Here is a 12,175-nt window from a genome sequence, read left to right on the forward strand (position 1 = left end):
CTTATTTTATTAAATTATAATTCTCAAACCTTAATGACTTGCAGTAAGCACAAGGCACAACTTACTGCTGGTCAGAACCTGTTAGTAAAGGGATTATACACAGCATATGGCAAACCAGCTGAGACAACCTGTTTTCTCTGTGCTGCTGTGGTCTGGTCTGCTGGGTTGCACCTCTGGTCAGCCCCAGAGGCTGTGTTACTGGGGCTGTCTTGTAACAAGTGCAGTATTTTTCTTTGAGGATCTAAATGAAAGCTAAAGTGCTAGACTGATTATCTTCTTTAGTCTCTTCCTTCCCAATTAGGTACCAGGCATGGAAATAGTGAGTCCTTTGCTGGGCAGATGCCCACACAGCTGGATCATTTTCTGCCAACTGCAGTCCATCTAGAAGCTGCAGGCCAGCCTTCCTTCCCCTTTCTTCTCCTGGTGGACAGACAAAACCTGGCAGCAAGGTTTCACATTGGACCAAGGTGCTGCCTTTCAACTGAAAGAAAGCTGGAGCTTGCTGCCTCTTCTCTGGTACTTTGGAGACAGTAGTCTTAGTAGTTCTTTTAATATTCTCTCAGAAAATCATGTAGCTCCTGGCCACTGGCCAAGTGAAAAAAAACTACTTGATCATGAAATGGGATTCAGATGTAATAATGGATAGGAATCCCCAATTCAAACTGTCCTCCTTATCTGTTATCCCCTGAATAGGAATCAAACTTTTCTTGAGAGGTAAGCAACTAGGAATAGTTCTGGATAAGTAATCATGACAAGTCGCACAAAAAAAGCTTCCCAATGTGATTCCAACTGCAGCAGCTAGAATGCCTGACATGAAAAAACCTGATGAATGCATCTGAAGTATCACAATGAGAAGCTAATCAACATCAGATTTCCTCATCAGTGAGACGAAGGACAAGGCAGAAACTCCTGGTATGTGACCAGCACAGATCTGTAATATTCGCAGAAGTCGTTGAGCAGTAGCAACTCGAACCCCTTCCAACTGGAAACAAAATGGAGACATTATTTAATCAATAGAAAATAAGAAAATCAACAGTAAGCTTTGATGAAATAAAGAACCAGAACAGGCATCAAGTGGCTAGCTACAGATAACCCCAAACAGGCCCATTTCCTTTCCCTAATGTTATGGAAGGTACATTGCCAGCTGAAGTGCTGAAGGGCTTGCCAAAGGCATGGATTCTACCTGCTGGTAGGGGAGCAGTCTCTGAGGATGCAGTGAAAAGTACACAGAAAAGTGAAGTGTGCTGCTGCTGAATGCCAAACTCTCCCTCCAGCTTTTCAGACCAAGCAGGTAATTGGAAAGAGCGGCATATCAGATGGCAAAATGGTCAGTGAAACCACAAAGTTTGACTGACACAAAACATTACATGGGCAAGGGAGTCACATGGCAAATAACAGCTCAGGGGCTCCCAGGAAGAGAAAATGCAGCAGGAAACAAGTGTACCGAGGCTTTGCATATCAGAGATGTTTTTTGTTAGCTTAGGCTTGGCTCCATGAGGTTTTGAAGTAGCACAGGAAGGACCAGATTACTAGAAGACTCATTTCAAGGACAGCCAGACTCCTGTACCTCTACTGTTCTTTCAGACAGATTCTTGTCTCTGACACTTATGAAAGCCAGTAACACATGTATTTATTGCTAATATAAAAATGTTTGTAACAATCACAGAGCAGTGGAATTCAGCAATCCCTTGAGATGTCAAATAAGCACCTTACCTCCAGCTCACAGAATAGCACAGGACTGCAGTAAGCTTCTCCTAGTTTACAGACGGCATTCGTATCAATGCTGCAAGCATTCACCCTGCCAACTAAAAAAAATATTTTCCTATATTACAAGCCTCATAATCAGTCAAGAGAAGTTGTAGGAAATTCCACATCCACAGAACAATCCAGAGCTAATTTTGAGAGCAAAGTAGAAGGTAAGGCAACAGTGAGCAGTGCAAACAGAACAGTACAAGTTTTGAAATGGAATTAGCACAGAAGTATTTCATAATACTAACAGCAGGAGTAGTACTACATCACTCTTCATGTAACATTAACATTCTGCATAAGAGATCAGCACGCCATCAGTGGGGCAGAGTCTTCCACTCACTTAACAAATGTCCTCCTGGCTTATATGGTATCACAGAATGGTCTGGTCTCCAAGGAATTCACTTCATCAAGAGAGCCATAACACAAGACAATGCTAAGACTCCTTCTCTACCTCAGAATTAGGCCTCCTGACCCCCAGACTCCAGGGGGACAGCACCCATGTTCCAACACTGAGCAGTACAGTGCTCCAGTTCCTCAGAGCTGAAGCAGGGAGGGTACACAGGAAAGCACTGGGAGTCAGAAGGATTCGAGGCACAACAGGGCCAGACAGTACACAGCAGGGATACCAGTCTTAAGACTATGCTTCATAGTTTTGTATCTCATCCATTTAGATTCACTTTATTACCACAGTATCATATGCTTCTCACTGCTCATTAAGATTATCATTATGACAGATCTGCAAGAGCAGATAGAACAGACTTCTAGAGTGCCACACATACACAAAAAAAATCAATAACACAAATCATATTCAGGGATTAGGGACAGAGAAGTTAAGTCTAAATGGCACAAATAAAAAGGAGAGAGCAAGTGAGCATGAAAGAACTTTGTTTTATCTAGCAAAACAATAAAAAAAGGCAGAGGAATTCAGAAATAATTTAAAGTTTCAACAAAGCCACTAGTTTCCTTTAGTTTGTTTCAAGTTAAGTTAGTGCCCTGTTTTAAAAACAACATTAAGTTGTGCTGCTTGAAGAGAAGGAAGAGGTGCCATACGTACCCCCAGTGACAAGAAAGCACACTTTCCCCAGGAAGAAGCTGGCATCCACATAAGCCAGGGAAGTTTCAACATTCTTCAAGCTGTCAGAAAAGTACAGACAATCTAGTTAGACAGGGAGGTTAAACTAGTGCAGCATAAGGACAACAGGAATAATTTTCAGAAGCACAATTAGAAAACCAATGATGTTAACATCTGCTGATTTGTGAGCTCGCAAAGTTCTGCTTTATGCTAAAAGCATGACATCAGAGACCTCTGTAATACCCACAGCTGTTTAATAACCCATAACATATCCTTTCTACTCAAGACTCAACAGTTAGAGTTAGTTTGAACAGTGTCCTCCATGATTTACAGACACTAAGCATCTGAATTCATTAATATCCAATGAAACTCCAGCACCACTTCGGCTCTTTCAGGAAGCGCTTGCCCACACATTTCTGCAGCACCATCTGTGCTGTAAGTATGCAGCTGGGCCTGTCATTTTTGGTAAATGAGAGCCCAGGATCATCAGTCATAAGTTAAGTAAGTACTAAAATGCTGACTTCTGTGCCTTAGCAAGTCTTTACTTGTGGCCTGGGGAAATAAGTACAATTTCTACAAAGGGGAGCACAAGATGATAGAAAAAGGATCAATCCCTGCAGACCTTTCTCTTTTGCCTAGAGACATCCGTAGTGCTGATCCCACTTGACCAGGGGTATCAGTGAACTGAGGACACAGACACTTGCTGGTTATTGGGCAGTGCTGCCCAGCGCACATCAGACTTCTGCATATCACAGAACTTCACAGCACCACCAGCACTTCCATCTAATTCTACAGACAGCATCTTTCCAAAGCTCAGTCCCTATTGTCACATCTCCAGATCCAGAAATAAACTCTGCCTTCTCTGCTATGGCAACTTAGTGCACAACAGCCATGTTATTGGACAGAGCAGCTCAGTCCTAATCCGCTGCTGGAGGCCAGAAAGCCACTGTATATATTACTGAGTTCTTCTACCACAGCAAGTCTTGGGTTTGAAACCCAATATGCAGCAATTCCAACACAGTAAAAATGTAGATTTAGCCATCAAACCAAGAAAGAATATTAGTCCCCCCTCTCATCTTTTTGTCCTTCTTTTACCTGTACTTGCTCTTGATGTCAATCATAAACACAATCAGGTCTATCCTGGGTCGAAGATGATCCCTTTCTGAAGATAAGGGGAGGGATCTAGCAAGGTGACTGAAAGATAAAAAAATTGCCAGTTTAACCAAATAGCTTGGCAAAACAGTATCCACTTACCCATAATCCCATAACCACTGCAGTTCACCCTGTAGCAAGTTACCAGGAAGCCTACTAATAACTAAATACGTGGGCATTGAAGAGACACTGTGATTGTTTAAGTGGTACTCTCATAACTTAGGCCCACTCATAGTTGCTGACAGGCACAATGGTAATTGCTAGACAAGGCTGGTCATAATGGGACACTTATTAGAGCATAACAAGGCTCACAGAAACGTTTTCTCCATGCAGATCTATATGGCAAGTCATTCCATTTAATTGTTACAAAGAGTCCTTTCTAACAAAGCAAACCCCAATTCTTTTCTGGAATATTTTGCTGCCAAGTTTCAGTTAAAATGCATCAGTGCTTTTCTGTCACATTGCAGAGACACTGCTCATATGCTCACACAGGAGAGGCGACCTTTCCAGGTACAGATGAACCTTAAACCACAAATCTGTCACTAGGACAGCTTTATAGGTTAAGTTATAACTCAAAAAGAGCTTCTATTATATCATTACCCCTTCTTTTAACCCTTTCACTATGTGAGGAGCTACTAGGTTAGTTTAGGCATCCTTCTACACAGTACCACCACTGCTAATTAGAGCTGTTGGAAGAAATACAGGGTGGGGATTTTTGCATCTCTTCCCACTAAAAAGGCCAAACAACCACAAGTAACTAACAACAGAAAACAAACAAGCAAATAAACCAACCCAAAAAGATTTCAGCAGTACATAACTGGATTTTCCACAGTGAAGAACATTATCAGCATTGCATTTTTGGAAGATCACCTTAATTTAAACTGGGCAAATAAACATCTAAGAAGTTCAATCACTCTCACAATCCACTTCCTCTCTGGAAGCCAAGGAACACTGATTCTGGTCTTCTTGGGGAATATTACTTCTAGCAGTTCAGTCTTGAGGACTTAACAGTTTTCTCCAGCAGCCACAGACCATAGTACACATTCCCTTCTATTAATCCTATGTAGTTTGTGGTTTTGTTTCCTAGTCTCCAAGTACAGGTGTTTTGTTTCTTATGGAAGATATGATTTAACAAAAACAATCTGAAATTAGCAAAAGAGATGAGCAAAGTGAGCTTGAAAGACACACTGCAACACAAACCAGCTTATTAATTTAAGGTGAAATTTAGGGAGACTCTTTGATGAAAGTATCAGATCTCATTGTCTAGGGGGAAGAAAAAAGCAACCCAGAAAAGCACTGCATTATTTGGAATTCTGCTATATTTAAACCAATGTGACTAGATGATGTCAGCAGTCTCCAGATATGCACTGCAGAAGCCTCCCCCCCTGCAATAAGAAACACAAAAAACCCAAACCCTGTAATTCTTTGCCCAACAGCTGTACCTGACAGGTAAACCTGTCAAATTAGATATCATATTTGTTTGTAATGTGTATAATCCCAAAGTAACACAGTGGGGGGGAAAACCCCACGGACTTTGCTTTCCTAGCAATATTTACACAGGGATGTATCTTGCTCTGTAGCATGAGCACACAATTCTGTGCCTTTGGGCAGTTACCCAGCTGTAGTACCAGCAGCCATCTAGTTATGGCACTCCACAGCTCAGCAGAGGCTGCAGGTTTCACATAGAAAATGGGGTAATTCATTTACTATTAGCACAGACATCCAAGATGCCACAATCAGAGCACTACAGTCACTCTAATTAGCCAGCAGAACGTTAGCTCAGGTTGCTTTTACTGCATAGCCATGGATTACAGCAGCAAAATAACACAAACACCTTCTGAAGAGCTGACTAAACTCATTTGGTCTTGGCCAGAGAGCTGTCAAGGACATTTTATTGTAAAAAGTTAGTTAATCAAGCTTTTAAGACAGGACATGTCATGCGGCTAAAGCTGAAATTCCAAGTGCATCTCAATAGCTCGAGGAGAAAAAGCACGTGTGTGCATACAAACCAGAAAATAGCTACAAAGAGATCCAAAGCAATGGACATCTCCCAGAAACACTTGTTCGCCTGAAGTACTTGCAAGCATTGTACCTGTCCCATTTTGTCCCAAGATGTTTAATTTCTGTCTTTCAGGCAGCGGAGAAAAAAATGTGTTGTTCTCACACCTTTCCAATTTAGTAATCCAACATCTGTGCAACGTGCAAAAGGCAAGGTTATGTGCATGGTGAACGTGGGAAATGCTTCCCCCCCCGTTTCCAATCATGCCCAAACTGCCTGCCCCGGGGACAAAGGGGTTTGCCCGCTGCAGATGCGCTCACATCTGGGCAGTGGTGCTCTCTAGCGTTCGCAAGAGAGAATTCTGTCTCCCTCCGAACCGTGCGCTCTACAGCTCCGACTCGGGGACGGAACCTGCGTTTTTAACCAACTTGGGTGCATCAGGAATCTGTAGCGGAAGCTTTCCGTGAGTTCGCGTCACAGCCGCTGGGCTGCACCTCTTGGACCAGGTGGCAGCGGGCCCCGCACGGGCCCGGGGCCGCAGGCGGCGCATCCCGCTCCCCACCACTCACATGCTGATGTTGAAGTCCTTCTTCTCCTGGAGGATCGCCTCCGCCAGCTTCTGCTGGAGCGCCTCGTCCGTGCCCACGAGCTGCGGGCAGAGGCGAGAGCGCGGTCAGCCACAGCCGCCGCCGGCCGCACCAGTCGGCCCCGGACAGGCAGCGCTCCCGGGGCGGGGCCGGGCCGGCGCGCAGGCAAGGCCCGGGACGGGCGGGCGCCCACAGCGGGGCCGGGCTGGGGAAAGGGAAGGAGAAGGGGTGTCGGGGCCGGGCTGCGGAGCTGCGCCCCCGCCGGACCTACCAGGAGGACGCCGGAGTTGAGCATCGGGAGCTTGTCCAAGGGCCGCAGCACCGCCATCCTCGCGGGAGACGGCGCCACCCGCCCGCCGGAATTCAAACGGCAGCCGCGCTCCGCCTTGCGCTGACGTCACGCTGGGGCGGGGCCGGGGGCGGGCGCGGTTACCGGCGGGCGGCAGGGGGCGCTGCGGGGCGCGGCCATCGCCTCACGGGATATCCCGGCTCGGGAGGGAGCCGCGCCGCGTCCAGCTCCTGGCCCTGCACAGGAGTCACAGCACGGGCCCCAGGAGCGCCAGGGGTCACACCGTGTGCCTGACAGCGTCGTCCAAACGCTTCTTGAACTCTGTCAGACTTGGTGCTGTGACCGCTTCCCTCAGGAGCCTGTTGCTGTGCCTGAGCACTGTCTGGGTGAAGAAACTTTTTCTAATATCCAACCTAAATCTCCCCTGACACTGCTTCAGGCCATTGTCCTGGGTCTTTTTGCAGATGGCAGAGACACCAGTGCCTGCCCCTGGACTTTCCCTCACGAGGAAGTTGTGGAGTGCAGTGATGCAGGAGTACAGTGTGAGGCCCCTTTGAGCGCTCAGGTACCACACGGAGTGACAGACCACCAAGGACAGCCTATCACCATAAAACCCGGCAAAGCAGCGCTATTCCTGTGGCACCCCCATGTCCCAGGGATCTGCTGGGCCTGAGGCACTCGCAGGCAATACTGGAGGGATGCTGAGGGGAGGATACTAGCCTTGCTCTGGTTGTGCAGGGGGATCATGAATAGCCATTAGCTTCTGAGAAGCAGAGCCCTTATTTCCAGGACTGTGCTGCTCCCTGGCCCTTGCCATGAGCTGTTGTCCATTTGCTTGCTCAAGACTGACCAATAGCGAAGGCTTCAGTAAAATTCTACTGCCTCCTTACATTGCAGTTTATAATGTGAACTAATACATGGAATCATAGGATCGTTAGATTGAAAAGACCTCTAAGATCATTGAGTCCAACCATTAACCCAACACTGCCATGTTCAAAATAACCATGTCCCCACGTGCCACACCTTTTCAAACACTTTAGAGATGGAACTCCAACACATGCTTGGGCAGCCTGTTCCACTTCCTGACCACCATTTCAGTGCAGAAATGTTTCCTACTATCCAATGGAAACCATCTCTGGAGCAACTTGAGGCTGTTTTCTCTTATCCTAGTGCTTGTTATCTGGGAGTTGAGACCAACCTCCACTGGCTACAGCCTCCCTTCAGGGAGCTGTAGAGAGCAATAATGTCTCCCCTGAGCCTTGTTTTTTCCAGGCTAAACAACTCCAGTTCCCTCAGCTGCTCTTCACAACATTTGCGCTCTGGACACGTCATCAGCTCCTTCTCTGCCCTTCTATGGACATGCTCCAGCACCCCAATGTCTTTCTTGTAGTGAGGGCCCCAAAACTAAATGCACTATTTGAGCTGTGGCCTCACCAGTACCAAGTATGAGGGAAAAATGTTAACATAGTTAATACACATCCATACCATAAAGACTGCTTGATAACATAGCTAGGGAAGGGAATTTCCCTACCACTGTGTGGCAGTAGCAACTGGCTTTGCACACTGAATTATTCTGTGTGAGGTTTTGCAGCAGCTCTAGAAGGCTCAGCCTCCATCCTGCCCCTTCCTGGGTGCGTTCCCCTTCACCCCTCAATCTGGTCAGCCTCTCCCCAGCCCTGTGCTCCCCTGCCTGTGATACAGGCCCGTGATACAGAAGCACTGCAGTAACAGAGATAGGCTCAGATTTTCCCATTCCGAGGTCAGAGCAGGAGGATGACATGCAGTTATGTAAAACCTCGGAGGGTCCAGTGTACCTCAGTGGCCTGTGGTCCACCTTGCTGCATCTCCTGATCTTTGCCTCAGCCCTGAGTTTGGCTCCACCTTTGTGTGGAAGGGGGTCCACATGGGGTCCAATGGGTTCTCCATTCTGCTGCCTGCTGGTGCTGGCTTTCCCTGCCCTTTCAACCAGGATACCTGCAAATGGCAGGAGCTGTGCCAGGGGAGGAAGAGAGCTGCAGGAGAATGAAGACACATCTGCATCTCTGCAACAACCTGGAGAGGGGAGGCAAAGGGGAGAGAGACAGGGTTAACGAAAGCTGACATCACATGGCCACTGTGGCGTATTTGATCTTGACAAAGGCAGACGGTTTCCCTCATTGCCAGCATGAGACAAATTACAGGTGAAGCAGAAGAGATTGCAAGATATTTCTGGCTGTTTTTGAGTTTGGTGGGGGGAAGGGAGGATGAATTCAGGGCAGACATGTCCTAAAGATGGGAGACAAGCAGATGCAATAAAATAACAAAAGCCGGCTCCCAGGTTGGGGGGATGTAGAGAGCAAATAGAACAATGTTCGTTTTGGGCTGCTGAAGGTGTGGAAATATGTTAAAAGTTCTTGCACCCACCTAAAAGGTGTTTGTCCTCTTTCTGCCCCCTGTTGCCTGCTCTCTGGCCCCACTGAAGGGCCTGGGTGGCTTTAGTGTCTGGTCAGGGACATGGTTGCTGTGTCCCGCTGTCTTCTCACCACACTGGTGTCTGTTGACATTCAGTGGATCCAGATGAGTTACCACTCATCCCACAGTTAGAAAATTATTTTTCATGGTAGAGGACATTGTAAGGAAGTGGAGGCTTGGGTTGGCAATGTGCCTGCAGCTCTTGCCTAGATTTGTAAGTTGGCAAGGAGAGGAAGGGAGAGGGATGAGATGTGGTTGGTGTTGGAGGCCAGGGTGTATTTTACATATCCCTGTGTGACTGTGTCAGGTTGTTTCACCTCTTTTTGCCCATTTCCAGTTTGCAAAGTGGGAATAATGAGTTGATCTCTGCTTCTGAGTGATGTAGGAATGCTGAGACAGGTGTCAGTGCACTGGCCCAGAGTGTAAGCAGAAGGAACAAGAGCAGGGCATGATATGGAAGGAGAGAGCTCCTGATTTTACTCTGTGGGCCATTGTACATTTCTCTGATAGCACAAACCATTCTACAAATGGGCAGAAGTGTATTGCAGCCAACATGAAGATGCTGCCAAAAAAATCACAATTAACAGCAGCAAGACTTGGCCTGGCCATCACCAGTGGTTGCTTGGAATGGGTCAGCTGCTACTGCAGCAGGACTACACCAGCCAGTACAAAAAATGTTAAAAAGCACACCTAGTCCTCATGTATCCATGGCCAATTTGCTATATGATTCATCCAGTGCCTGCATCTCAAGATATTTTCTCTCAGATTTCTCTCTTGGTTCTTCCTGAGCAGCCAGAGGAGCAAAGGAGGCAAGCTTCAGAGATGGTCTACAGAACAGCATGGTCCCAGTTGTCTTAGTGACTGCTCCCAGCTCCTGAGAGCCCCATTCAGTATGAGTTCTATGAGATGTCACCTGCTCATGCATTATTAGCTCCAGGCTGACCTCTCATCATCCCTCCTGCGAAGCCTGCGAGATAGAACTCGTGTGTATTTGATTGCATTTGTTCTCTCACTAATAGACAAAAATTATATCATTTGCAGCAAGTGCAAATTATTAGAGAAATTAATGACATTTTCGCATATGTTGCTGGCAATTTCTGCTTCCTTTGGCAAAGGCTCTTCACAGCTATTTTTAGACCCAAAGTAAGTCAGCCTTTTTCATTCTGCTCTTTAATTTAACTCACTATATACATTTCCTTAGTTTTTGATCAACTCAGCAAAGCTTCTCTAATGGGTTTCCTTTTCTGAAGCTGCAGTAGCACCCAGAAGGTGAGTTAATCTGCTTTCCCACCAGACTATCCCAAACTGATGCCCTGCCATGCATCCCATGTGCCTTCTGCATCCTGCAGCAGCTTCCTCACCTCCAGCAGCTGAGCAGGGAAGCATTTCTGTGACCCTTGCTGAAGTTTTGTCCTCTACTGCAGACCTTGGGGAAGGCAAGTTTGATAAACTCCATCTTCTCCCATGCTTCTATTTACATTGGGAAAGTAATATTGGGAGATTGGTGTTGCTTTAAAGACATGCATTGACCTGGGTCTGGTCATCTCAGAAGATGCTGATAAAAGGCTAAAGGACACTAAAGAACAGTGAAAAAACTTGTTAAGAAAGACTGGAATAATGCTTAACCAGGCCTGGGATTAAGCTGAGCTCAGTACTTGCTTATGCTGTGATTTACAGGCATGCTACAAGCAGGAAGTATGTGCCCAAGGTTGCCTGACCATCTCTTTTTTTTTTCCAGCCAAGGCTTTTGTCTTTTGTTTTGAAAAGGGTTTCATGATTTCTGGTCTGGCTAGGTGGCCCTCTCACATCAAACCTGACTCCGTGTTCGCCTTCATCATGCAGGTGAATTTGTGGTTGCCCAGAAATATGGAGGGAGTCAGAGGCTTGGTGATAGGCAGGTGTCCTGGGATGAACGGCTTTGAGGGGCTCACTGTATGCACAGACACTCAGAGGCTTCCTTCAAGCCAGGTGAAGGGGGCTGGAAGGCCCCAAGGCATCAGGCAGAATGATATGCACAAGCTTATGCCTGGAAGACCTGAGTGGCACACAGCAGCCTCATCTGAGGTGAAAGCTGAACTGCAGCTGAACTGTTTCCATGCAGATTGAGCTGTACTGGCACATCAATGCCTGGAGCTGTCTCAAAGCTTCAGTTCTTGTTGGAAACCGAAGGATGTGACAGCACCTGAGCGCCCTGTCACAGGCAGCAAGCAGCTGTGTCAGAGGCATAGGGTCTTCAAGCGTGTCCCAGCTCCAGCACCACAAAGCCCCATGTCTTTTTCTTGCTGCATCCAAGGGTGCTTCAGACTCATCTGGGGGGACTCCTGCTTGAAGCAAGTGAGGCTGCCATGTCATGACCTTACCCACTGCTGTGGTGATGGCTGCAGAAAGATGTGATCACCATTCCTTGTCATGTGCTCCCAGTGTTTGCATGGCAGAGAAGTGAGCCAGAGGAGAAAATTACCTCGTGAGTCAAAATTATTGCTGTTCTGGGGTTTTGGCTGCCTGAGCAGCATGCTGGCATTAAGCCTGAGCTTAAACCTGGGAATAGTTGAAGACTGACAAACACACACTGGCTCTGATGTGCCCCTGAGCTGACCTAGAACAGAGAGTTGGGACAGCTGGCTAGGGACAATGGGAGGATCTTACACCTTGTGGCAAGAGGATGCCTGGCCTGGCAGGCTCTACTGGGTGCCTGCAGTTTCACCACTGACCAGACACCTGGATAAATGAATAGTCTCCTACCTTGTGCCAGCAACCACTGATCTCCCACTCATTTTCTTTGCACATCTGGAAAGGGGTTTTCCTTTTGCCCTCTCAAATGGGCTGTCTTTGCCAGTCCTTAACATTTGCTCTGAAGATGCAATAAACAATATCCT

The 12,175-nt window shown here is 46.9% G+C and overlaps 1 protein-coding gene across 1 annotated transcript; it reads right to left on the reverse strand.

The window, feature by feature from the left end:
* Window positions 1–6,940, reverse strand: LOC131592741 (centromere protein M-like). Its single transcript, XM_058864477.1, has 6 exons — window positions 6,831–6,940; window positions 6,542–6,621; window positions 3,917–4,015; window positions 2,804–2,883; window positions 1,714–1,805; window positions 1–982 (listed from the first exon to the last, which is right to left on the reverse strand). Exons 1-6 carry the CDS (start codon window positions 6,885–6,887, stop codon window positions 857–859), a joined length of 534 nt encoding a protein of 177 aa, XP_058720460.1. The 5' UTR covers window positions 6,888–6,940; the 3' UTR covers window positions 1–856.
* Between the last annotated feature and the right edge of the window lie 5,235 nt (window positions 6,941–12,175).

This window comes from Poecile atricapillus, chromosome Z (genome assembly GCF_030490865.1).
Source record: "Poecile atricapillus isolate bPoeAtr1 chromosome Z, bPoeAtr1.hap1, whole genome shotgun sequence".
Lineage (NCBI taxonomy): Eukaryota > Metazoa > Chordata > Aves > Passeriformes > Paridae > Poecile > Poecile atricapillus.